Raw genomic sequence first — 23,897 nt, 5'->3', positions numbered from 1 at the left:
AGTTAGTTGCAAATGTGAGGGGCATCATATCTGTAGTTCATCTGTGAGCGCCGGTTAGCCACTGGATGCATGCACCCTGTCGATAATCATTGCTCCACTGTTAAGTGCACTTTAAGATTCAGGGAAAGGAGTACGCATGCCCTCGAGCATGCAGACTTTTTTTTTTTCATTAGCTAACTGTTTTTATTGATTAGGGGTCAAAATCTGTACAATGAAGTTAAAAACCGCACCCACGCACACACACATATACACACGCATGCACGCGCACGCTAACCCCCGTTTCCTCCCCCCCCCCCCCCCTTCTTAAGACATGCCAACCTTACATACAGATTACAAATTACTGCAACAAAAAAGCCACACACAAACTGTGTCTCCTTTGCATGCATTATGCGAGCGCACGTGTCGGCAATCCAGCTGAGAGCTATCTCTGCCAATACCAACCTAACCTTGCCCTGTGGTCAACACATTCATTTAGTAATGCATCGGGATAAAAACTGCACTGTTAGCACTCTGCGTGCAGTGGCAGACGTTTTTGCAGAGGCTCTTAAGAGGGATTTAATCAGATATACGCACACGCTGAATATTCAGAGCCATTTGCGGCGGTTTGAAAAATGTTTTTTTTTTCTTTCCTTTGCTCCTCTGAGCACCTGGACGGACGCGTCGGGAGAAGATGATGGTTTCCTACTTGAGCCGCACTTAAATACAGTGATCTGTGTTTTGTTATGTTCTCTGGAACGAATGTAAAGTGGCGAGAAAGTGAGAATTAAAGAGGCGCTGCGTAGTTTTGGAGGAGAAATTCATATTTACAATATTAATAAGGTAATACAAATTAATCGGTTACCGATTAAACAAGCTGTTCTCAGAGGACAATAAGGTCCCCAGAACACTGCTTGAAGCTAGAAAGGTGGCAGGGTCCGCCACATATAAACAAAGTAAAACAGTGTTGTCCTTTAAGGTCAGTTTGTTTATTCAGTTTATGAAACCAAAGAGTTTGTTTATTTAGTTTGTCAAAGCATAAAAATCCAGTCAATGAAGATCTTTCTCCTCCGATAGGAATTTCTTGTGCACCTTTAAGGAGCAGCTTTCAATAATGACCCTTCTGTAAATCACACTTTAATATATTAGTTTAACTTCATTAATAAACTGAATAGGAAACAATGCATCTTGTTCCATCCACTGTATTTATCGAGGGGCTTGGAGACTAAACCCCCGCGCCGCTCCCGCGCTCTCCAGCCTGACAAAAGCTTGGAGAGAATGTGCGGGCTGGGCCAGACGCTCGGTGCCACCGCTCCTCGAGGGGCTCGCCATCTGTCCGCTGGCACCGGCACATCAAGAGTGGCACGGGCAGCGGGGAAAAAGGGGGGACGGAGCCGGGGAACGTTAGCAAACAGATGCGGGCAGATTGTGGATTAGGATCCTTCCTTAGATAATACCAAATGACATCTGATCACGGATCTTTCCCAGCGGAATGCTAGATGGTGGCATTCCCTCGAGGGGTTAACCAAGGCGAGAGATGAATGGAGGGTTTTCACACATTCGCTGCCTGGGAATCGTAGAGCAGGTGTGGGAGCGTGTGGTGGTGTTGTTTTGTTTTTGTTTTTTTTCATTTTTGAAGCCTACTGTGTGTGTGTGTGTGTGTGTGTGTGTGTATCCGGGGACTTCTATTTTAGTGGTGCCACATTTTTAAATAGGTCCTGCTCTAAAAAAAGTAGGTTGTTTTCAGCTTTGCTATCAAGTTATCAGATGACTAAATGTATTTCATAGTAATGAATTAATGTAATTATGATTCATAGTTTGGGATTAGCACTGTAGCAGCAGATTGGATCAGCATCGGGAGATCTATGTTTATGCTATATTATTAAAACAATCGTTCCAGTTTGCCAAAAATTAAATTGCCTTCTGACTGGAGCTGCAACATATAGTTGATTAAACTTCCAGTCGATCGCCTAATTACTACTGCCTAGTTTTGGAAAAGAAATTCAAACTCAGAATTACATTATTTACAATATTACTATGGTAATAATACAAACTCGGATATATTTACTATTTCCATAAGTGAATAAACAAGCTGTTCTCAGAGGAAAATAAGCTCCCAGAACACTGTTTGAAGCTAGAAAGGTGGCAGGGTCCGCCACGTATAAACAAAGTAAAACAGTATGAAACTGTGTTGTCCTTTAAGGTCAGTTTGTTTATTTAGTCATGAAAACAAAGACAGTTTGTTTATTTAGTTTGTTTAAGCATAAAGAAGGTATCAGTCAATGAAGATTTTAAATTTCTTCCCCAAAACTACAACTATTTTCATAATTGATTCATCATTTCAGTCATTTTTCAAGCTAGTTTCAGCTTCTTAAACGTAAGGATTTGCTGCATTTCTTTGTCATTTGTGATAGTAAATGAAGAGTGTTTGGGTTTTGGACTATTAGTTGGACAAAAGAGGCTATCTGAAGATGTCAATATGGGCTCTGGGAAATTGCGACGAGCTTTAATTTAGCAACTCATTGTGCGAATAATCTTTAGTTCCAGTCCTACTTCTGATTCCTGTTTCTACTCGAAAAGAAAACAAAAAAAATCAAAGGTAGCTCTGACAGCAGCAGAAATGGATGCAGTGCGGGACATGCCTCTATCCATCACACAGCCAGCCAGACAGACAGACAGACAGACAAAGAACAGTGCACCTCCATGATCCTAGCCCTTCGCTGACCACGGTTAAAGACCTAGGCATGTATGTGTGACGTTCTTCCCTTTTCCAACCAAGCCTAGCGACAAACGGCTGCAGCTAAACAACTCAAAGTGTCTCTAAGCCTCACAGATCCCACACAATAAACATCCCACCGCCAGATGAAGACAATGACAGAGTATTCTGTGAAAGTGTTTAGTCCTGATGGACTTGGCTCGGTGTTGGCCCGCTCCGCCGGGCCAGAATCCATACCGCAGAAAACAAAAACAACTGTCACAAGCAGAAGCATGATGAATCAACGTGAAGACTGTTTAGAGTTCCCTAAGCCGACATGAACATTTATCCGTCTGGATATAGAGCGTAATAACCTTCTAGAGAGGTGTCACTGTTGTGCTTGGAAATCCTCCGTTCTTCTTTTTGAATTTTAAGCCGCTGATGTGTTTATCTTCCCTGGGCCTGAAATAATTTATGTTGTGCCTTGTCAGTGCAACAGGATCACAAAAATATGTTTTAGGAGCATTACATTTTGGATGATTACAAATTAGGAAATAAAATAACAGCGTTTCTCATTTTATTATCATACCGGAGGCGGATATTTATATATCTGGCTGATTTACGCTCCAAAAGTGCCTCACATTTAGCCTCTGGGGGCAAAGCTTTTGGACAAAATTCAGTGGCTCATGCAGTTTCGCTCAGACTGCTGCTGTCTAGTGTAGTCACTTTGTGCCTCAGTGAAAGAAGTAGCAGGGCTACAAGAAAATGTGACAAACTGTGCGACATCAGCCAAGTGAATCCTCCCTCTCCTCCTCCTTCTCCTCCCGGGTGGAATAAAAGCATCCCACTACTGCTGACAAACACTCACAGATTTTTTTTTTTTATTTTTTATTTTTTGCCCTACTCTGATTTTAGGAAAAAATGGGGAGTAAGAAAGGCAGAGAGGGAAAAAGGAAAGCCTGAAAGAGGAGTGAGGAAACAGAGGCCAGCTTTGTCATTTTTACTAAACATAAAAAAAAAAAAGGCGAGCTGAGGAGAAACCCAGCGATCATTATGTAGCCGCGTGCAGATGCATTCAATTAGTTGTGGTTGGAAAAGCCTTGGCCTGAGACCAGGGCTTTCAATAAGACGGGGTGGGGGAGAGCACTCTCTCCCCGTCCGACAACACCGCAACACTCCTAACCTCGCAAACACACACACACACACAGACACACACGGGGTCAACACATATGTTCCTAGGGCCGACGCTGGTGCAACCGCGTGACGCCAACGCTAAATATTCAGCTTGTGTGCCGTAAATGAGGGAGTGTACCGATTACGTGTGCTGTGTGTGTGCGTGTGTGTGTGTGAAGGAAATAGAGCCGAGCACATTACACTCGCAGAGTCACCCACATGTCCCATCCATCTTGTGAGCAGTGGCCACACAATGACAGTGAATTTCCTGACACTTTCATTTCTTTCTTTAAAGTGACCTTAAGGAAACAGATGCCGGGTTTTCTAGTCTAGACTGTAAGATTTTAGCTCAAGCGCACACCACAAACACACACACACACTCAAAATTACACTTATATATTTATCAATACTGAAAATTCAAGAGAAAATGTACAAGTGCTGTTGTCATTTTTTTGCCCGCGTGGATTACCAACATGAGGTTAATTCTACTTTGCTTACAAAATGTATTTTTGCACTTTTATAAAATATATATATTATAAAATGGATGTAATATCCTCGAATTCAGCTACTGAGGATACTAAATTGTGGGTCATTAAAAGATCTTTAAGTGTCCCTTAAAATAAAATGTTCAATGTGTTAATAACGTTAAAAATTAACACCGTAGTAAAAAGAGAACATCATCATAGTGCTTATTGATTATCACTATAACCTGCTATCCTTAGACGTGCTAAGCCTCAATCTTTTTGAGGTATGAAAAACTATGTGTTGATAATGTTTTAGGTCAATAACTGCTATGCTCGACCTCAGCCAATGAGAGCTGTGATCTGTTCTGGAAAGGGCTCTGACCTAACGAGACTTCCTGCAAATCGAATTCAGAGTGCCACGGGCTTTTTTTTTTTTTTTTTAGAGGGCATGGATTTCACATTTGATGTATGGGGAGATGTGGGACAGAAAAAATGAAAGGATAACAGGAGCTGAGTGCTGGTGCTGGTGCTGGAGGGGAGTGAAGATCTCACCTGTTGCTGGTGGAGGAAGGCGGGATCTCTCGGGCTCAGGCCTACAAAACGGTTAGCCGTTGGGGTGCCAGGGGCTGAGTAGCCTGGGTAACAAGGCATCACAAAGACACAAATACATGCTCGCATTACAAATAGTATTTCAGGAATTCACAAGTAGCTGCTGCTCTCATCCAGAGTTACTTAGAGCAACAACAGCAATTAATAGTAAAAAAGTGCATGTAGAGTCCCACAGGGTTACATTTTTTTTTTTACATATTTCTCCACAAATACTGTTTCGCTAGTCTTGTAATGTTTTTTTTTTATTTGATAATCTTTCCATCGATGTCTTACAGATGATTTAATACTGGATATGTTAGTTTTGGACTGCCGTTTCCGGTAAAAGAGCAACTTGAAACCATCTATCTAAACTTAACCATTATCTCCAAAAACGACATAGTGCCCCTTTAATGCAGTGACGACCTCACTGATGGCACACAAGCGCTGCAACAGACTTGAAACTTTACACCAGCAAGGGCAGCGAAACATGAAGATGCTGATTTTTAGCCTGGTAGTAAGTTTTAACATGATTCCTCTGGTGCTCTCACAATATTCATGAGCATACGGAGTAAGACAAAAACACATCCCACAGCAATGAAATAATGAAAAATAAAAAAAAATAGTTGGTCTTGGCATTATTCCTCAGCAGCAACGCTCTGTGTTTGGTGGATCAGTAACGGCTGGTGCGCACTCACCTTCTGTGGATGTGGTGATGGGCTTGGTGTCGGGCATGGACAGCGAGACGGGTCGCACTGCGCCGTGGTGTGGGGAGGGAGCCAGAACTGGGGTGAAGTGGCCCGGGACCTTTCCTACCACCTGACCACTGCTGTTAGGCTGCAGGTGGGGAACGAAACACAATTCAGCTCAAGTGTATTATTTCGAAAAAATGATTTATTTAGACCGGGACCGTTCATGCCAGACACGTGGAGTGGTTCACTCCCATCTCTGGAGTTAATCAGCCATTGTTTTCAGTTTGTTTGGTAAGCTGAGAACAACGGTCAACACCGCCTAAAGTATCACAATATCACAAGCAATCATGCTCCGGTAAAGGTGGCGCATTTGTTTTGTCTGCCACTAAAACCTCTAAACTTCTGCGAGGACAAGCAAACTGTGTCCACCGACTTATGTTTACAAGCTCTCGCTCGCTTGTAAATGTGCAGTCGGCCAGATCTCAATAAACCAATACAAGCATGTAACAAACTACGCTTTTCCAGAACGGTTAGCGCTAAACAAGCTGAATGTCCTGTCCCCCCCTCCCTTGTTGCGGCAGTTAACTCATCTTAACTGCTCTGTCTGGCCTCGCAGACCTAAAACCAACAACAAAAGGTGACCGGACGGCTCTCGGTCTTACATTTAATGCCCGGCGTGGAGAAAAGATTTTAGCACTTTCAGCCGCTCTGTTGTCACAGTTATTACTAAAAACTCTGGGGGGGCACCGGCAACAATAGATCCTCAGTCACTTACGATGGATTTCCTACATGATTTCAAACAATGATTTTAATGGCGCCCATAAATGGAATTTAGGAGGACTCGGGCGTGAAAAGGCAGAGGGAGCCGCGGAGTGACCCGCCACAATGGCGTGAATGTGCGAGTGCGGAGAGAGAGAGCGAGGCGGAGAGACTATATATACGGAGGGAGAAATAAAGGAAGCTAGTGGGAGCTACTCTTTCAGACGGCTGGAGACTGTCTGGGGCGTTCGTTTCAGGGCCGCCCCGAGTTCAAAACTCAAACAGGCCTTTTTGGGAAAGAATTGTGTCCACAGGGTTCCCTCCCATGTGAATAGAATGTTTAATTAGAGTGTAATATAATCTGCGTTAAAGCAAGCATAAAAACATTCTGGCACTCGTCCATGGGATTATAAGCGCTGTGTTATTTGCCGAGCCCCCCCCCCCCTTCCTTCCCTCTTCCACTCTCCTCCCTCCTCCATCCTCTCCCAACTGGTCTTCCAGCTCTCTCTCTTCCCTACCGGACCCCACCTTCACCACCACCCCCCCTCCCTCTCTCCATTCTCCAGCACCCCAGCAGAGGGCCAGTTAATTCTGCACAAGAGCCGGGCCCCGGCAACGGCAAATATTTACAACCTTTATCATTCCCCGCGGTTTTTCTCTAGAGTAACAGTTCCCCCACCGCCGCCACCACCACCACCCTCCTCATCCGACCCCCTCCCTCCAACCCCGCTCCCTGCTCTGGAGATGGAGCCGTCTACGAGGCCTTTGTTTACAGTGAGAACAGCGGGGATATAAAACTCACATAAATATCACACTGCTCTCTCATCTATAGAGACGCCTGCTCTCTCTCTCCTCTCTCGCTCTCTTTCCAGCACACTGGCCGCACTGTGTACCCAGAATGTATAAAAGCCCTGAGCTACTTGATTTACTACAATGTCTTGATACAGTTTTGTATGTCACGTGTGACTGCAATCGCAATAGTTAGGTTGACTTCTTTATGGAGACATCGGGCTGTGTTGTTTTTTTTTCGTAGCCGGGCTACAAATATAAGGCCGGGAATGTACTATAACCCTTGGCATGAGCCTTATATCAAACAGGAAATATACGCGTCTCGGTCACATTAAAGGCGCAATATGTAGTTTTGGGGAAGACGTTTTGACCAGGAGAGAAAGATCTGCAGTGACTGATTTTTATGCCTAAAAAAAATACATATTTCTGAGTATTATTACCTCATTAATATTGTACATATTAAAATTCTGAGTTTGAATTTCTTCTCCAAAACTGCATAGTGCCCCTTTAAGCGGTCCGCACAGTTCAGTCTAGGGTTTTTTTTTCTCTGCAAAACGAAGAGTGGTTTAATTTAACTGTGATTTAATTTATTGTCATTTCTTCTAATTAATTAGCTCTTTTTTTAGGATGGTTATTGTAATTATAGATTTGTCCCCAGATACAGCGCAGGCGGCCCAGTACTCCATGAAGAGCACTCATCCAGTGTGTGTCAGTTTAGGGGTTCCCAGGACAAAATCCTATCAAATTGTGGTCAGCTTAAGGGCTTAAAACGTCTAATTTGGGGTTTGTAAAAGGATTCCTTTTTTTTTTTTTTTTTAGATTTCCTGGACTTGAGAAAAGTACTTCTATAAACATGTCGTTCTGACCCACACCATGAATAAAGAGCATTAACCAGGAGCAGCTTTCAGATAAGAAAATGAAGCAAAACAGGATGATGTTACTTAACTTGTAGTAATGAAATAATGACAAAAGCATGCTATAATTGATCTTATCTCGAATCTCTAGAGCTGAGCGAGATAACAAAGGACCACTCGAGGCCATGAAAGTCGTGTCTCCTTCGACTGACCTGGCTGCTCTGTGGGCTGGACGGGTCGTATGACGGCACGTAGCTCTTGAGGGGATCAGCAGGGTTGAGGTGGGGCGGGTAGCGGATGGTGGTGTGCGAGAAGTAGGGCGACGGGGCCGGGGGCAAGATAGCCGAGGCCGAGAACTGCAGGGGCGAGTGTGGAGGGGGGCTCCTCGTCGATATAACTGCGAGAGAAAGAGACAGACAGGAAGAAGAGCGAAGAGGGAGATAAAGATTAGGATAAAGCGATCATCATTGATCCCAGAGGGTAAATTAAGTATCGACATGGATTTTTTGACTGTGTTAATGAGGGGAAAAAGTGGATTAGAGCTCCAGATTTTGAAAAAGAGAGCCCGTGGGTGAAAGTCAGCGGTAACACTCACCACTGTGTCCTACACCTGTTAGGCCTGGGTGATGAGGCTGAGGGAAAGTGCTGAGTCGTGGTGAGGAGTCCTGCGGGGAGGTGGGGCTGAACAGCGGCTTCTCTGGCTTCTTCATGGTGGGAGAGGACATGTCTGCTGGTGGGGGAAACACACAGGAGCACACACAAACGCATAAAGATCAGAATATAGTCACGCTCATTTTCAACTTTCATGCTGATGGAAAGGGGGTAGAGTAGAGTAGATGAGTGAATTTTCATTTTTGGGTGAATCCTTTAACAGAAACACTTTTAAGACATCACATCATGACACACTAGCTGAGTTTGCTCTGATAGATTAGTGGCTATTGACTGCATCTTGGTTTTGTCTTGTTAAAGCGTGATCGGTACAAACATTTCTCCAGAAAAAACGTTTAAAAGTGAGACTGAAGAAATGCAAATGTCTAAAAGTAAATGGCCAAAAATTCAACTTTTTAAGGATCATCAGAAAGCCTGTAAAATGCCTTCATTATTTCTTAGGGCACGAGACAAGATGGGAGAAACATGGCAGTGAGGAATTTGTCGCAGCTGCCGTGTTGTGTTTCTAACAGGAAAATGAAATCAAACAACTTCAATGGTGCAAAAAAAAAAATAAACATACCAAGGTTAACTTTTTTTTTTAGCATAACTTTAGGTGTGCTGCCGAAAAACTAATCAAACGCTTCCCCACAGCCTCCTCTAATGCCTCCGTTTCTCGTGAATGAAAGGAATTAAGTGCCAAAAATGAATTACGGTTGAAATTAAGCAGAATTTGATCTGCGTGGGATTAGTATTACCAAGGGGCCCCTCTGTCTTTTCGCGAAATGCAGCAGACACTGGGAAACGTATTTTGTAAATCACAGACTGCGACGGGTCAAAACCACTTCTAATCTCTGGAATCATTACAAATCACCGGACAGAGGAGTCCTGTGAAACTTTCGGCTTTTGTCATGTCTGAGCAGACGATTAAATCCAGTCAACTGATGCGCGCTTGTAAAGCAGCCGGTCGCTCAAATGGGATTTAAGAATTTCGAGACCCTCACGTAATCTTAAATAGAACATTACACTGTAACATCTGCTCGCCTCGGCCTAACACGCCGTCTGACGAGCTACTGTAATTCCCCATGCATAATCCCGGAGGCTCAGCAGAAGACATGAAATTTGTTTGGAAAAATTTGTGCACTTCTCTATAAACTCAAAAGTATGTGCGCTAACTCTTACATGTTGCTCATTATCGCTGCTCTGCACTTTGACGAGCGGTGTTCTGCTGTCACGGCTGTGCGGTTTTCAATTTTCCATGGTAAGACAGTGTCTGAAGGGAACGTGATAAGAACTAGATGCGAGAGGCAATGGCCTATGTCTGCCTGTTCTTCATTCTGAACATTCATCAAGTGCTTTTCTGCTCCGTCACAGATTCTCGGGGTGTATAACCTACAGATGGTCCATCTCTTCCCCCCAAAATAAGCGGTATAAACCCCTTGTTGTCGAGGCATTTCCAGCGTTTAAACCGTCCTTCCCTCACACGCCGGGGGAAGGATCCGACGGGAAGAATCGCTCATCTCCAGAGAAACAGAGCGACAAAAGGTGGCTGGAATTCAGGGGGATTTCCCAGTCTGAGGTTGCAAGAGGATACAGGCTTAAGTGCTTTCATTTTCTGTGTCAGAGGCAGAAATACCTCGGAGAAGAAGATTGATATCGCTGCTTAATGTTTCCGTGTAAAAAATGGGACATTTCTGCGGCATGTTTCGGAGTATTGTGCTTTTCCTCTCTTCTGCTAATTGAATCCATCAGAGACTCAGCTGGACTGCCTCAGGAAATCAAACGGGACAACTAGATTACTAGAAATTAAAAAAACACTATTTTTACATGTTTAAAGTAGCGCTGTGTAGGTTTGAAGCTAGAAAGGTGGCAGGGTCCGCCACGCATAAACAAAGTAAAACAGTATGAAACTGTGTCGTCCTTTAAGGTCAGTTTGTTTATTTAGTTTATTCAGTCATGAAAACAAAGAGCGTTTGTTTATTTAGTTTGTTAAGGCGTAAACAAAATCTCTATCTGGTATATATCGTATCAAACGGGCGACCTTGTACCTTCGCATTAAAAAATCCTGCAAACGTAAAATCAATGTCTTCCTTCAAGAGAGAAAACCCTTTACAGGGTGAGGCTTTTCTCGAACGACAACCATGTGCGAGAAATGACCGCTTGGCACTTGGGAGGCCTCATATGGGTTTAATATCACACCACTTCTCATTTATTCTCTCCTGACAGAATAATGGCTGTCTTTGGAGGGTTTCCTACCCACTGCTTTTCCTTTCTCCTCGCCCAGAGTGTCTAAGTTTACGCTGAGCAGTACTCCCGGGCCATGTGCGACGGGACAGGCTGAAATTTCACGTAGCCACATTGGGCTGTGGTTGGATCCCACCAGTGCTGTTGTCTCGTGTGTGTCATCTGGTGTTTCCCTCTTTCAGCTTTCCAACTTATTATACTCGAAATGTTTCAGAGAAAGAAAAAAAAAGAAAAAGAAGAAGGCTGGAGAGAAAAGCAAAAACGAGGAGGTCTACAGAGTCTTGATGAGGAAATCATTTTCTCTCTCAGAGTCGAACAAAAACGTTTCCAACCACCTCCTGGAGTAAAATCAGGAGGCAGCGCGGGCAGCAGAGTGTGGAAAGAAGTCAGCGGAGAGTGAGACTGAGCCGGAAACACGGGACAGTGAGGCCTTAATTAAAAGGGTGACGGGCTCGGCTCTGCACCGGGAGACAAACGTAATGAGACATGCAAGCTGTCCCGTGAGGATCTCGCTTTCGAAACAGGCATGCAAGGCGGTGCGCTTGTGTCCTCGATACACACACCTCTACCTTATTCCCTTTTTTTTTTCCTGGATCCGGTAAGCCCTATGAACGAGCTCATTAGGCGGGCTTTACTTCTTAATTCCCCTCTAACTAGTCCTGTGTCTTTTTAAAGCTGGCTCACGATCATCTGAACTCCACGGATGGGGATGTTCTCTCAAGTTCAGCCAAGACGTATAGCCTGATTTCCTGAGGAGAGATCATCTGACGCACTCTCTCTGCGGGTTTATAAATAGGAGTTTCTCCCTAACAGTCACTTAGAAGGTGTTTCAGCTATCTGTCTGTGGACACACTCACAACTTGCTCTTGAATGAAAGTCAAACTCAATTTACAAAGTTTAGCAGAAATGAAAAGGAGCGCCATCAGTTTTTTTTTTTAGAGTTGTGAATTTCAGCTGGAACAGTATGTTCTCGGGGCAAACGCTCTGCGTTGCAGGATCTGATATTTCCTTTGTGCGAGCGACAGGTGTGAGAGAATACAGATTTACATTCAGACAGCAGTTCAAATGGGCTTTAACATTTATATGACTGCCGATGCCTGGGGCTATCTCTGTCATGGTATGTATTTTAAACGGGTTGAGCGGGTTCATGCAGAGAAACCAGATGCAGTTCATCCGCAGTATAACGGGTGGCGGCATTGATGTACAGTAGCTGAGAGTTAAACAGAGTTCAGCTGCTGTTAAAAAACAACGCGAGGCGTTTGCTTTGATCAAATCTGATTTGCATGCCATGCGGACGAAACGCTGTCTCATCCTTGTTTAAGTTCTGTCAACAAGCTGCGCGAGGCCGCGGCGGCACAGGGCTGTTCCTGACTCTGAATGTTTGTGTAACTGTGTGAAGAGATGGAGGGCGTTACTGACTCTCGCAGGTAAATAAAAGTGGTCAAATAAAAACAGGAAAATCACCTCCGTCTCGATCGTGCCAGTTGGCCCGACTGCTGGCTGGTGAGCTGGGTGACGAGTAGAAGTCAGGTCCCGTCGGGCTGGTGTCCATGTTCTCATCCATGTTGACGGTTTTGGGCCTTTTGCTGTGGACATGGAGAAATTTATGGTTTCATGGTATCATGACCTCAGCGCCTGTACTGTTTCTGGGCAGTTTATGTGGACGTTTGGCACAGATTGTGTGTGAATGCTTAGTTGAAGGACTAGTTTACAGTGGTGGAAAATAACTTGGTACATTTACAATTTCAAGGTGCTTGTACTCGAAGTATATGCATTTTCAGCTACTTTCTACTTCTACTTCACTATATTTCAGGGGAAAATAATGTATGTTTTACTCCACTACATTTATTGATAACTTAAGTTTTCCCCGGGTTTGTGGAAGAGTTGGTGCACTTATTTCACATCATTTTGTACCATTATTATGAACATGTGTGTGTACAAAAGTTGGAGCATATGGTAAATAAACAACAACCAATAAGCTTAAGGACAAAACTTGCTAAATAATTCCACTGGGGACCAACTACGACCATTAGATCTGGGTAAAGTAATTAAGTTATGCAGCTTGGGTGGTGCCCATAATGGCTTGGGTGCTGCGTCTAAGCCTTATAATGGAAGGGCAAACCCTGGTCTTGCAGATTCATATTAAAAATACAACATTTAATCAATATATAAATAATGATGTAATATTATGGATAAGATAAGATGATCCCCAGGGTAAAATTGGAAAAGCTACCTTGTAGTATACTTAGTAATGAAAAAGCTCCACCTTTACCAGCTTCAACAGTTTAAAACAGTACATATTAATATTTATAATTCAATGATATTATATGCATTATTCTGAAATAGGCCATTCTGCATGATGAGCACTTGACTCTTTTTTTTGTACTGACTAAACAACCCAAAAAACATGTTAGTAAGCGCGCTTTAGAGGTGCGCCTGCTTTGGACAGAGCCAGGCTAGCCGTTTTAATGCTAAGCTAAGCTAACTATATTTTATTTATGTGTCTATCTTCTCATATAACTCTTGGCTTCTTTGGATATCTAAGTAAACATCCCATCTAATGGTTAATTTCAGCTCCATATAAACATAAAGAGAATCGTGGACACAGGTCACGCACTGTCCTTGACTAAACTTCACTGAGATATTTCCGTGTTTGTAATTATATCATAAAATAATACAATGTCTGCTATGATGTTATAATAGATGGACTTTGTCCTGTTGCTGTAACTTCTACTGACCTGCCGGGAGGGGAGGACAGGGAGCGATGCAGCCCCACGCTGGAGTTCAGGTCGTGATAGTAGGGTTGGCTGGGCATGTCGGCCATGGAGAAGTTTACCGCTGCACCGTGGGTGATGGGCACTGCAGAGGACACAGAGAAAACAGAGAGAGACAGTCAGGCTGCAAATCACTGCAATAGAAGGAGTTCAATGTCAGCAGTGTTGCCAGACTGAGCTCTGTGTATTTTCCTATCTTTGCATCTAGAGACGGACAATTAATTGCACAATGGCTTGACGGACTGTTATTGATGCTTTGTGTTTAGAGGCCCTGTGTATCAAATTAAGCGCTCCCCGTTCACAGGTTAACCGTCTGACCATTACAGGCGTTTCTGCTGAGCACTGTGATTAACAAGTCACTGCTTCCCAAAGTGGCTGAGGCTCAAGTTCACTGGAGCTGCGTTTCCTTTGTACGGACGAAACTGTTTTTTTTTCCTTCTTCTTCTTCTCATAATTAGTCCAGCCAATGAATCTAGTAGTCGATCGAAAGATAGTTAGTTGCCAACTAATATATATATACATATATATATATATATATATATATACACATATATAAATATATAAAAAAATATATATATAAAAAGGACCAGCTAGCATTTCTAAATTTTGTGTCTACACACACACACACACACAAACACACACATATATATATAATATAATTATTATTTATTATAGAAGGACGCCTTTTCCTGTCATCTACACTGTGAATGTCTGTCATCATTGTAAACAGACAACTTGTAACCATGGTAACAACTGCGTGACAGGGTAACACACACTCAGTGCTTTCGCTTAAAAACAGGACGCCTGTCGAGTTGTCGGGCTGGGGTCGGCCTCGGTTACTACTCTCAGCTTCGGTCTGGTTCGAACCGAAAAATGCGGTCGAGCCTCGCTCTATCACAAGTTGGATGAAGCCAAATTCACAACCGCCGTCATTTTCTTCACTCCTCTACGGGCCTGTATCATACTCAGCACTCTCCTCACATAGTGATTTACAGCGCAAAAGGTGTTGTTTTTCTCCCTGCGGTCAAGGTGAGGGATTTTGTTTCAGGGGAGGCCGGGCCACTGTTTACAGAACAAAAGGAGTTCACCACCCATCCTCACTCTCTCTCTCTCTCCCTCCTCTGTCTCTCTGTGTGTCTCTCTCTCCAGTGTGTGGCCCGCGAGGCAGCCTGCAGCTCGAGCGGTTGGTTGGTTTGGAGTCGATGAGAGGATGGAGTGTGTGGCGCCGTCTGTTGTGGTCTGAGGTTCACCACTGGCACGATCCCTCCGCCAGCCTCCGCCCTGGCAGCCCGCTACAGTCCTGGCAAAGGCCCCTACCCGCTGCTACCCATACCGTGCTGTCTGTGGAGGAATGCATCCGGCCCGAGGACGCTGAATGCAACACCATTGTTTTGGGGTTTTTTTTCATTCATGGATGAGGATACCCCCCCCTCCCAAAACCATCTCTCTCTGTGCTGCTTTCTCTCTTTCGCTCTTCTTGGCTCGACACGATATTTGCGATGCCACTTGGCTGGCCTGCCCGTCATCTCATTTAATAATCTCGGCTTTGAATTTTAAGCTAAAAAAAAAACTGTGAATGAAACAACTGATTTGCCACACAGTGATTCTCCCAGCAGTAGCTCATCTTACTGTGTAAGAGGGTAAGAGAAAGTGTATTGTCCTCGAAGATTTAGTTCCTTAGTTTCATGTGCCCGTGCATGCCCACATTTTCTGTTGACAAAATATTTTTGCACTCGCAGTCGAGGCTCCTGTTGCATTAATGAGTGTCCTCGTCGAAACGCTGGATTGCAAGTCAGCCTTGAACTCGGCAGCTCCCTTTGATGGACTTCAAAGAATGTCTCAACAGACTGGAGAGTTGGGAGAGAGGCGCGATGACGGACAAGCGGCTGCTTAGATATCTTCCCGGGGAGTGACCGGCTGAGTGAGTGACAATTCCTGTGTGTCCGTCGACCTTTTTAAAATTCCAGCTCGACTTCAGTGAAACCGGGGCTCGGTCACATGAGAGCAAACACGCCGGCGCAGCGGCCATCTGGTCAGGGGGCAAATTAAACACTAAACAAAAACACAGCCTTTCAAAGGATATTCAGCGTCTGAGCATGGAAACGAGTGGCTTCTGCCTTTCAAAGCGCGACGTTTGAGACAGTTAGGACAACCAGGACTATGCTCCGACATCAAAAAACACAGAAACCAAGGTCTGCTTTTAATACTATTTCTTGTTCTCAGCCGAGTGACATGTTAATGGATTAAACAAGTTGAGAGTTTGAGGATATAGAGGGATTTAATTTTAAAAAACTTTATTTATAATTTGTAATAATTTATTTACTTGACATTCTTTGAGTTTAATACGTTTATTGATTTGACTAAAAAAGCTAATAGAGCATAGCAGACTCTCTGCTTGCACACATCTTCCAGCTGAAACTGTAAGAGACCTGAGCTATACTATCAAAAGATCCCCTTTTGAAGTACAAAGTGGCGTTACGAGGCAGGAGGGGCGCGGGCTAGCTGCTTAGCATGCTAACTTTGATAGATATCGCTGCAACGCTATACGTAGATGTCTTCGAAATGACGTCAAAACTCTTATTTTAGTTGATTTTCAATGATTTTAAATTAAATTTTTTTTTACATATTGCCCCTTTAAGAAGCTGGAACCAGCTATTGTTTAACATTTTTGCGGGAAAAATGAGCGAAACAATGAAAGCTTACATTAATGGCACTGATTTATTTGTTTTGACTTAGTTTAAACCTCCTCTCAATCCAGTTTAGACAGACACTGACTTGAACTGTTCCTGACTGCAGCACCCAACATGAATTACACACCAGCAATACCCAGACAGCACGGCACGGCACAGGTATGCTCCCTTTAAACACGGGTTTTTGGGGCTGGCTGGAGTCGTTGTGCACCTCAGGCACGTTCCACAGTTACAGCCTCGGCTCAGAGGCAGCGCAGGTAAACGGCGCCTCGGGGTGCCCTCGGCTATCAGATGCGAGAGGCCTCCTGGAAGAACAACTGTCAACGGCTTTTTGCAGACGCCAGACGTGTCTATACAGATGCGCGCAGGCTCATAGAGACGGCTTCAAGAAGTGACTGGCCAAACTGGATTTACCACACCGTAGTTACATGGTGGATTTCAGTAAATACAAAGACGGTGGGATTTGCGGGAAAGCTGTGAGAGGAAATGCACATTTAGTCTTACAAATCAAAGACCGAGATGTTTTAGCTGATATGTAAACACCCGAGCGTTGGGTCTGAGCAAAACACGAGGACAGATTTTAAGTTTCTGCGCACCGACACGGCTGTTTTCACTCACATTACCTGATCAGAATTTTCTCATGGTTGTGTAAAGACTAATTAAGCGACATGTCCCTGACTCACATTGACTTGGCTGCACCTGTTAGGGCAGGGAAACTTGCACCTTCAACATTCTTGTAGGCACAGAGACTTCGGTGCCCTCATGTGATTCCCGGCAAAGCTCCGCCCAGCTTCGACCTGAGCGGATGTCTAATCACTCCAGTGATAAGTGAAAGAATAACTGACAAACGTCTTTGTGGGTGTAGAAGAAAGAATAGACGGCTGCGTGTGTACTCACTTCTGGACACTCGCACCAGTTCTGTAACACTGAAGACTCCTGATTTGATGAAGCTGTCTTCCAAGTAGACTGTGGACACAGAGACACACAGGAAATCACTCGATCATCATCATGAAACAGAATTAAAGTATATGTGAAATGAACATGTTTACAATTATTCTCGACCAATCTGCATCATTTTAGATGAACTATTAATCCTTTTTGTTTATTAAAAATGTAGTATTATGAGCTAAGTATATGACAATGTCTTCAGTCTGAAACCCAAAAACAAAATCCTTATTTCTTGTTTTCAGATGCTCCACCAGTTTCTTTTTTACTTTTATTTTCAGTATGTTTTAAATCTAGAAGAGAACACAAAATCATACAGAAACAATAGGGTTAAGATATTAAACTATCACGGAAGATTACCCAAGACAGGATAATATAATATTTTTTAAAAACTGTTTTAAAAACAGGGTATTAATCAGTGTCCGTGTATCTTTTCCGGTATTTTTCAGGCGTGTCTTTCTCCCGTCAAAGGATCTAATTCATCTTCATCTTAACATATTTCCTTGCGATCTTGGCTGTGTAATGTTGACGGTACCAGATCACCCAGTGCGGCACGCTGAAGAGTAACAGGACGGGTGTTGCGCGAGACGGAGGGAGTGACACGCAAGCTTGAGCCGTGCCCCTTCGGTCAAATACACGAGTAAAAACAAACCAGTATTGACACTGTTATGCTAAAGGAGCACTTTAAAGAGTCATTTACTGCAGGTGCTTTACTCTTTCCAACGTAAATAAATTGAAATCACGAAAGCGATTTTTTCTCCTGTTTTCAGAAAACTATTGTTAGACGCAAGAAATGACGTTTGTTTTGCAGTGTTGACGCATTTGTCGCGTTCTGTACGATCTGCCCGGGACTTGACAACACTAATCAGAGGCTGTCAGTCAAGTAAAACAGCCAGACGAGTTATTGACACCCAAATGACTCCGGCTTGGCTTTGATGCAGTGCCAAGGGCAGTCAGGCCGTGCCAGACAGATAGGCGGGCGGCTCGATTGGCACCTACAAAGCCTCATGTCTCCAGCGAGGCCGACGGCTTTTGCAGGGAACAGTGCCACTGCGGAGGGCCTCCAAGGCCTGAGTCATTGGCTCGCTAGCATGTTTTCCTTGGCACCTGCGTCGGCAGGCCCTGCTCTTGAGGTAGAAAACTAATTATACTTCTCAAACTGTTTTCATTCCAACATTGTGACGACACAGCGCGGGTCAGTCCGGGGGAACAACGGCACTGTCAGAGAATATTCTCCGCTGCTCAGCTTTGCTGGCTCACCTTGACACACTCAGCTCCGAGCCAAAGGTGCAATATGTAGTCACATTTCCACTCCAGGTCTTTAGTGTCTCTGTCTCTCTCTCTCTTTTTTTTTTTTACACTGTGTTTGATGCTGCCACTGGGATGATGACGATCCAAATTTAATGATCCAATTAAATTTTATTCCTCCTCAGCCCATGGAAAGTTAAAAACTGTGGCCTTTTTTATTATTTACAGCGAGCGTGCTAATTCGGTTTATCTAGTTTGTACTGTTGGTTCCTTTTTATACAGTTCATCTCACTTAAAAAAAATCACTTGTAGCTGGAGAAGTCATGTTTTCTGTTATTTCAAGAATATAGTTGACACTGGATCACATGGCGCACAAGCCAAGTCAATTGGTGCCTCAGGCTGCGGCACTACAGTTAGCTTGTTTACAGTCGAGGGACTGCAAGTCAAGGAGTTCAGGGGCAGATCAACAGTATTTAAACTAGGTAAGTTATGGTGTACATAGTGGGCGAGCTGCTTGGGAACAATAGAGCGATGACAGGAGGGAGGAGCGAGGACGGCTGCTACTGTACATACCTGGAAGAGGGTTCTTGCCTGGCTCATTGTTACTGGGACTTCCTGACTGCTGCGAGTCTGCAAACACACAGAGAGACGGGAGGGGGGGGGGGGATTAGTATAGCATGACAGTGTACTGTAGCGTCGGACAGCAACATACCATCTTAGTGAGACAGTTTTCTTGTCAGCATTGATTATTTCCTGCAGGTTTGGTGGCTGGGTGAAAACACTATCTTGTGGCCTATCAGAAACTCACTGATATCAAACCTAAAGCAACTTCTGTCAAGACGCTCAACAAGACAAAGTGCATTTCGTGACTTCCTTGGTGACTAATGTTTATTTCCTTATCTACCAGTCAAGCAGAGCGCGCCCGCTGTACATTAAACAAGGCAGTTTTGTTTGAACAGCATTATCATTAATGGGAGGGGTGGAAAAAAAAAAAAGGAAAACGCTCGGTGTCTGACACAGGATAGCCTAAAAGTTTTTTACCAGCAGACCTCTGGGTAATTTTTCAAAGAGGGGCTGGGGGAGGACACAGAATGTGTTCGGTCCTGCTGTGCGAGGTACGAGCGCACAGAACAAAAAACGTGGAGAGAAGACAGGAGGGGCTGAGGAAATGCGAGGAAACATGTGTGGAATTCTTTCCACCGGCTTCGGTGTGCAGACTTTGGTATGAGTTGTCCCGGACTGACGTCTTTCACCTCGAACCTATCATTCCTCCCGCACTGGCTGATCGCTGACGGGCACAGGTGCCGCTTTCTCTTCGCAGCAAAGATCAAAATCAACAGTTTAAAATCCTGCATGTCGGGAAAAGAAAAACAAGTGACTCAACGTAGCAAGGCCCCGCGATCACACATGGTGCAGAACTGAACTGCTGCCACGCCAAACGGCGAACAGCAGCGTCTGAGTGGACCCCCATAATGATTCAAAGTGGCCCAGGCCCACACATGCCCTGCGACAGCGAGGGCCCGATGAGAACCAGCAGGGAGATTATCATCTAACGCGAGAGAGCCGAGACGAGAAGCTAAAGACAGTGAACTCAGATACCCTCGCCTCACAACAACACCCCCTTTTCCTGCCGCAGCTCTCATGAGCTGCGTTACAGAAGGAAAGAGAGAAGAAAAAAAGTTGAAAGATTTATTCCCTTTCTCGTTCTCTCCCTCTGTCTCTCTCCCTCTCTCTCTCTCTTGTTCCCCCTCTCCTGAATTTGACTATTAAACAGCGCTGCAAAAACAGAATGTTCTTGGCCGGAGCTCAACAATGACAAAGAAGGGAGGGAACGGGACCATACGTTGAGGAGGGAAAAAAAATCCCCTCTTTCCAGGGTTCTTAGCCCTAAAAACAAGTAACGTACAAGATGTGGTCTTACAATATACCTGTGTTCTGCTTCCTAAATACGTCTAAAACATGCGCTCTGTTAAAGCTCTCATGTGCACACGCGGAAAAGTCGGGGCTGCGTATTATGATTTCATCGTCGATCGCCTGTCTGACTCGGAGAGAAAACTACAGAGAGAATCCCAGAGCCCGAGGTGACGTCGTCAAATTGCTTGTTTTGTCTGATCGACAATCCAAAAGCCAAAATATATTAAACTTACACTGATACAAAACAGAGAACAGCTGCAAATCTTCAAATTAGAGAAGCTGGAACAACAAATAATTAGCATTTGTCTTTGATAAAGCACAACTAAAGAATTATTAAAACTGCTGTAGATTAAGTTCCAGTTAATCATTTCAATACTGTAATCTGTATCACATTCGAAGTTGTGCACAAGTTGTTGGCATCGCAAGATTCATTCGCCCTACACACACACACACACACACACACACACACACACACACACACACACACAGTGTGCGAAGCAGCTTTTGTGGGCGGTCGGAGGTTTGTGTGGATTTGGCACAGCACATGTCCATAAAGTGATTGCAGGGAGCTCAGTGGCCTTGTCTCCATGTCTTCTCCCACCCCACCCCCCCATGCCACTTTCAGAGTCATCCATCAGTCTAGTTACGACTGCCAAGTCTACGCTCGCGCCCTGAGAACTGCTGAGAGGGGAAGAAACGGGTGTGGGGGGGGGGGGAAGAGCGCCAAAGAGAGACCGAAGAGAGGAGGCTGAGGGGAGAAACAGAGCAAGGAGGTGGAGGTGGGAGAGGTGCGCCGGTTCGCTTCGATCGGATCACAGTTTTGTGTTTTATCCTTCCCTTCTTCTTCTTCTTGTTCGATGGCTGAACAGGCAGCCATGACAAAAAGAGCAGATGGCGGTGGCAATTAGAGATCCCAGGCAGCATCCTCCAGCATGAGGCCCCACTGTAGCACCAGGAGAGACCACCTGGATGACTCAAGGTGGGATGCAAGCATATGGCGCATCTGCCAGGCCTGCACCGGAGCTGGAAACACCTCCCCCTGTTGCATTACATTTTACCTTTGACCCAAAGAGGGCAGCTTCACGCTCCGTCGTCTTCTTTCAGGGTGATTACATTGTTTCGAGCGGTGTTTGCGCATTTGTCTGTGATTACATCTACTACATGCCTTATTTGAGATCTAATCCTTGTCATCACTCAACAGGTATTTACATTAAGCCTCGATTTTAAATCATCAAAGAAAGATTACAAAAGGTTGGATTCAAGTGCAGATAAACTGGGCGTGAATTTAAAAAAAGTCAGCTCAGAAGTAAATTAAAGAAGCGTGATATCAGGAGCCTGAGGTCTGGTATCTGTATCTAAAAAGGTGTCCTGTGCAGAAGCCCGGCCAATCCGATAGTCTTCAAATAAACAGAAGTGTAACCTGTAAATAAACAGTTGCGGTCGAGGAGGCTGGGCTTTGCCCTGGGAGCTTGGCAGGGCTCGATCGCAGGCCCAGACACCACACACACACACACACACACACACACACACTCACACACACACAAACACGCACGTACACACAAGGCCCTTTTCCAAAAACAACATTTCTTGGCACCCTTCGTCCCGGCCACTTGTTTAAATAAACAAACCGGTTCATGAAGGAAGCGAAAAAAACTGTACCACGTATGAATCAGATTATCTGCTGTTACTCAGCAAAAAAAAAAGAAAAGAAAAGGGGGAGCAGAGGGGGCTTGTGGGTATTTTGGATGTGTCCACGAGTTCTTACACCTTCTTGTCCGGTGGGATACTTATCATACCACTGTAACGATTAGGGTAATTAGGGGTAATGGCAACAGAAAACTGGCTCGGCAAGAAAGTTTCTCAGTGCTTGTGAGGTTTCTCCACGCCCAAGTGTGTTGCTCGCCTGGATTTTATAATCACTAAAACACTCACACACTCTCTCCCTAACCCACCCTCTCGTTTTTTGGCATGATACCCATTCTGTTCCCACTAAATCGTGGAACACACATGCACATACACACACAGTGTGGATTAAATTAGCCACATAGTTTGGGGAAACTTTCTTTTTTTTTTTTTTTTCTTGGACAGTGGCGGTGCACGCTCCCTAGCCCGCAAACACTTGCAGACACGTACAGATACCCTCCACAAAAAAACAGTGCGCACGCGCGACACGCACACCCTGCAGATGCATACCGCTGTCGACATTTCAGGAGGAGAAGCCTGTCTGGCAGCCATTTTATGCCGAGCGGGGTTCTGTGCACATGTATAGCACTCTGGCTGCCAGAGGCATGGGTCCCGAGCCAAGACGCATTTCAGCAGCCTGGGGAGGCGAGGGGAGGGGAGTGTGGAGGAGAGGTGGAGAGGGGTGGACTCCCGGAGAAGTAGGGAAACAGAGAGAGGGAGAGGGGGCAGAAAATATCGACCTAATTACGGAGCAGCTCCGATGCGTAATGTTTCGACAATACAGCTGCTCCTGAGTAAATATTTGATGTGGCCGAGCAGACTTTCTGCTCAGTGTCCTCCTGCTTTTCTTCCCAGTTCCGTTGCAGGAGACTCCACTTTGTCCTTGCTTGGAAATGCACAGCCAGGATATATACGTGTGTGTGTGTGGAGTGTGGTGGGGTCATGCAAGTCTTGACAGTATGCGTAAATGGCCGTACATGTGCCGGTATGGAATGTGCATGTGTGTGTACTTTGTCCCGTGTCCTCCTGTGCTCCTGGTTTCTATCATTCGCAGCTTTTGTCGATGACCTCACACTGCTTGGGCTGGCTTCCAACAGCCGGCAGAACCTGCTCCCTTCTCCAAATCTCCTTCTTTTTCTCCTCCTGCTATCTGTCTATCGCTGTCCCCGCTCCTGCAACACTATCCGTCCTCCATTGTATCTTTTCATACCCGTCTCCGTGTATATCTACCATTCAGTGTGTATCTGTAGAGATATCGTCTTATCCGATGATAAGTGAACACTATATCTTCTCGATTCTTTTCTCATATCTCCTTTTTTTTTTTTTAACACTTAACTCTCTCTTCTTTTAATGTCTCCATCTGTGTTGGCGCTCTACCCCCTTTGCCGCCTTTTTTTAATGCCCCCCCATCTCTCTCTCTCTCTCTCTCCCTCTCTCTGTTTCTATCTCTTTGTCTCTCTATCTCTCTCTCTTCTCTCCCTCCCTCGCGCTTTGTTGTCTAAACAAAGTGGCCTTTATCGGGATGAGCCGCAACCCAAACAAGCCAAACAAAAGATATGGGCGAGGAAATCTGCCCGCAGAAGAGGGAGGATCTTATCGTGCCAGCCATTGTGTGCCAGCCTGCCAACTGGCGATGCCCCCCCCCCCCCCCCCCCGCTGCCGCCGACCCCTCCCTCACACACACACACACACACACACACACACATACACACACACACACACACACACACACACACTCAATTCTGGCATCTAAGGCCCCCCTCG

At 44.9% G+C, this 23,897-nt stretch overlaps 1 protein-coding gene across 8 annotated transcripts in view; it reads right to left on the bottom strand.

Moving 5' to 3' along the window:
- LOC311251691 (nuclear factor 1 B-type-like) overlaps window positions 1–23,897 on the bottom strand; it is a 70,384-nt gene that overhangs the window by 10,702 nt on the left and 35,785 nt on the right. For 4 of the 8 annotated variants that reach the window (XM_084344278.1, XM_084344276.1, XM_084344282.1 and 1 more), the window contains exons 3-10: window positions 19,110–19,166; window positions 17,241–17,309; window positions 13,618–13,738; window positions 12,344–12,465; window positions 8,583–8,717; window positions 8,200–8,384; window positions 5,592–5,730; window positions 4,861–4,943 (exon numbers count right to left, since the gene is read on the bottom strand). In XM_084344278.1, the coding sequence (XP_084200404.1) occupies window positions 4,861–4,943; window positions 5,592–5,730; window positions 8,200–8,384; window positions 8,583–8,717; window positions 12,344–12,465; window positions 13,618–13,738; window positions 17,241–17,309; window positions 19,110–19,166 (911 nt within the window). The remainder of the gene's footprint in view (window positions 1–4,860; window positions 4,944–5,591; window positions 5,731–8,199; window positions 8,385–8,582; window positions 8,718–12,343; window positions 12,466–13,617; window positions 13,739–17,240; window positions 17,310–19,109; window positions 19,167–23,897) is intronic. The other 4 variants (XM_084344277.1, XM_084344283.1, XM_084344280.1 and 1 more) reach the window with 3 other exon arrangements.

The sequence above is a fragment of the Pagrus pagrus genome (assembly GCF_965226575.1).
Source record: "Pagrus pagrus genome assembly, chromosome: 22".
NCBI classification, from domain to species: domain Eukaryota; kingdom Metazoa; phylum Chordata; class Actinopteri; order Spariformes; family Sparidae; genus Pagrus; species Pagrus pagrus.
This window is presented reverse-complemented; position numbering and strand designations above follow the sequence as displayed.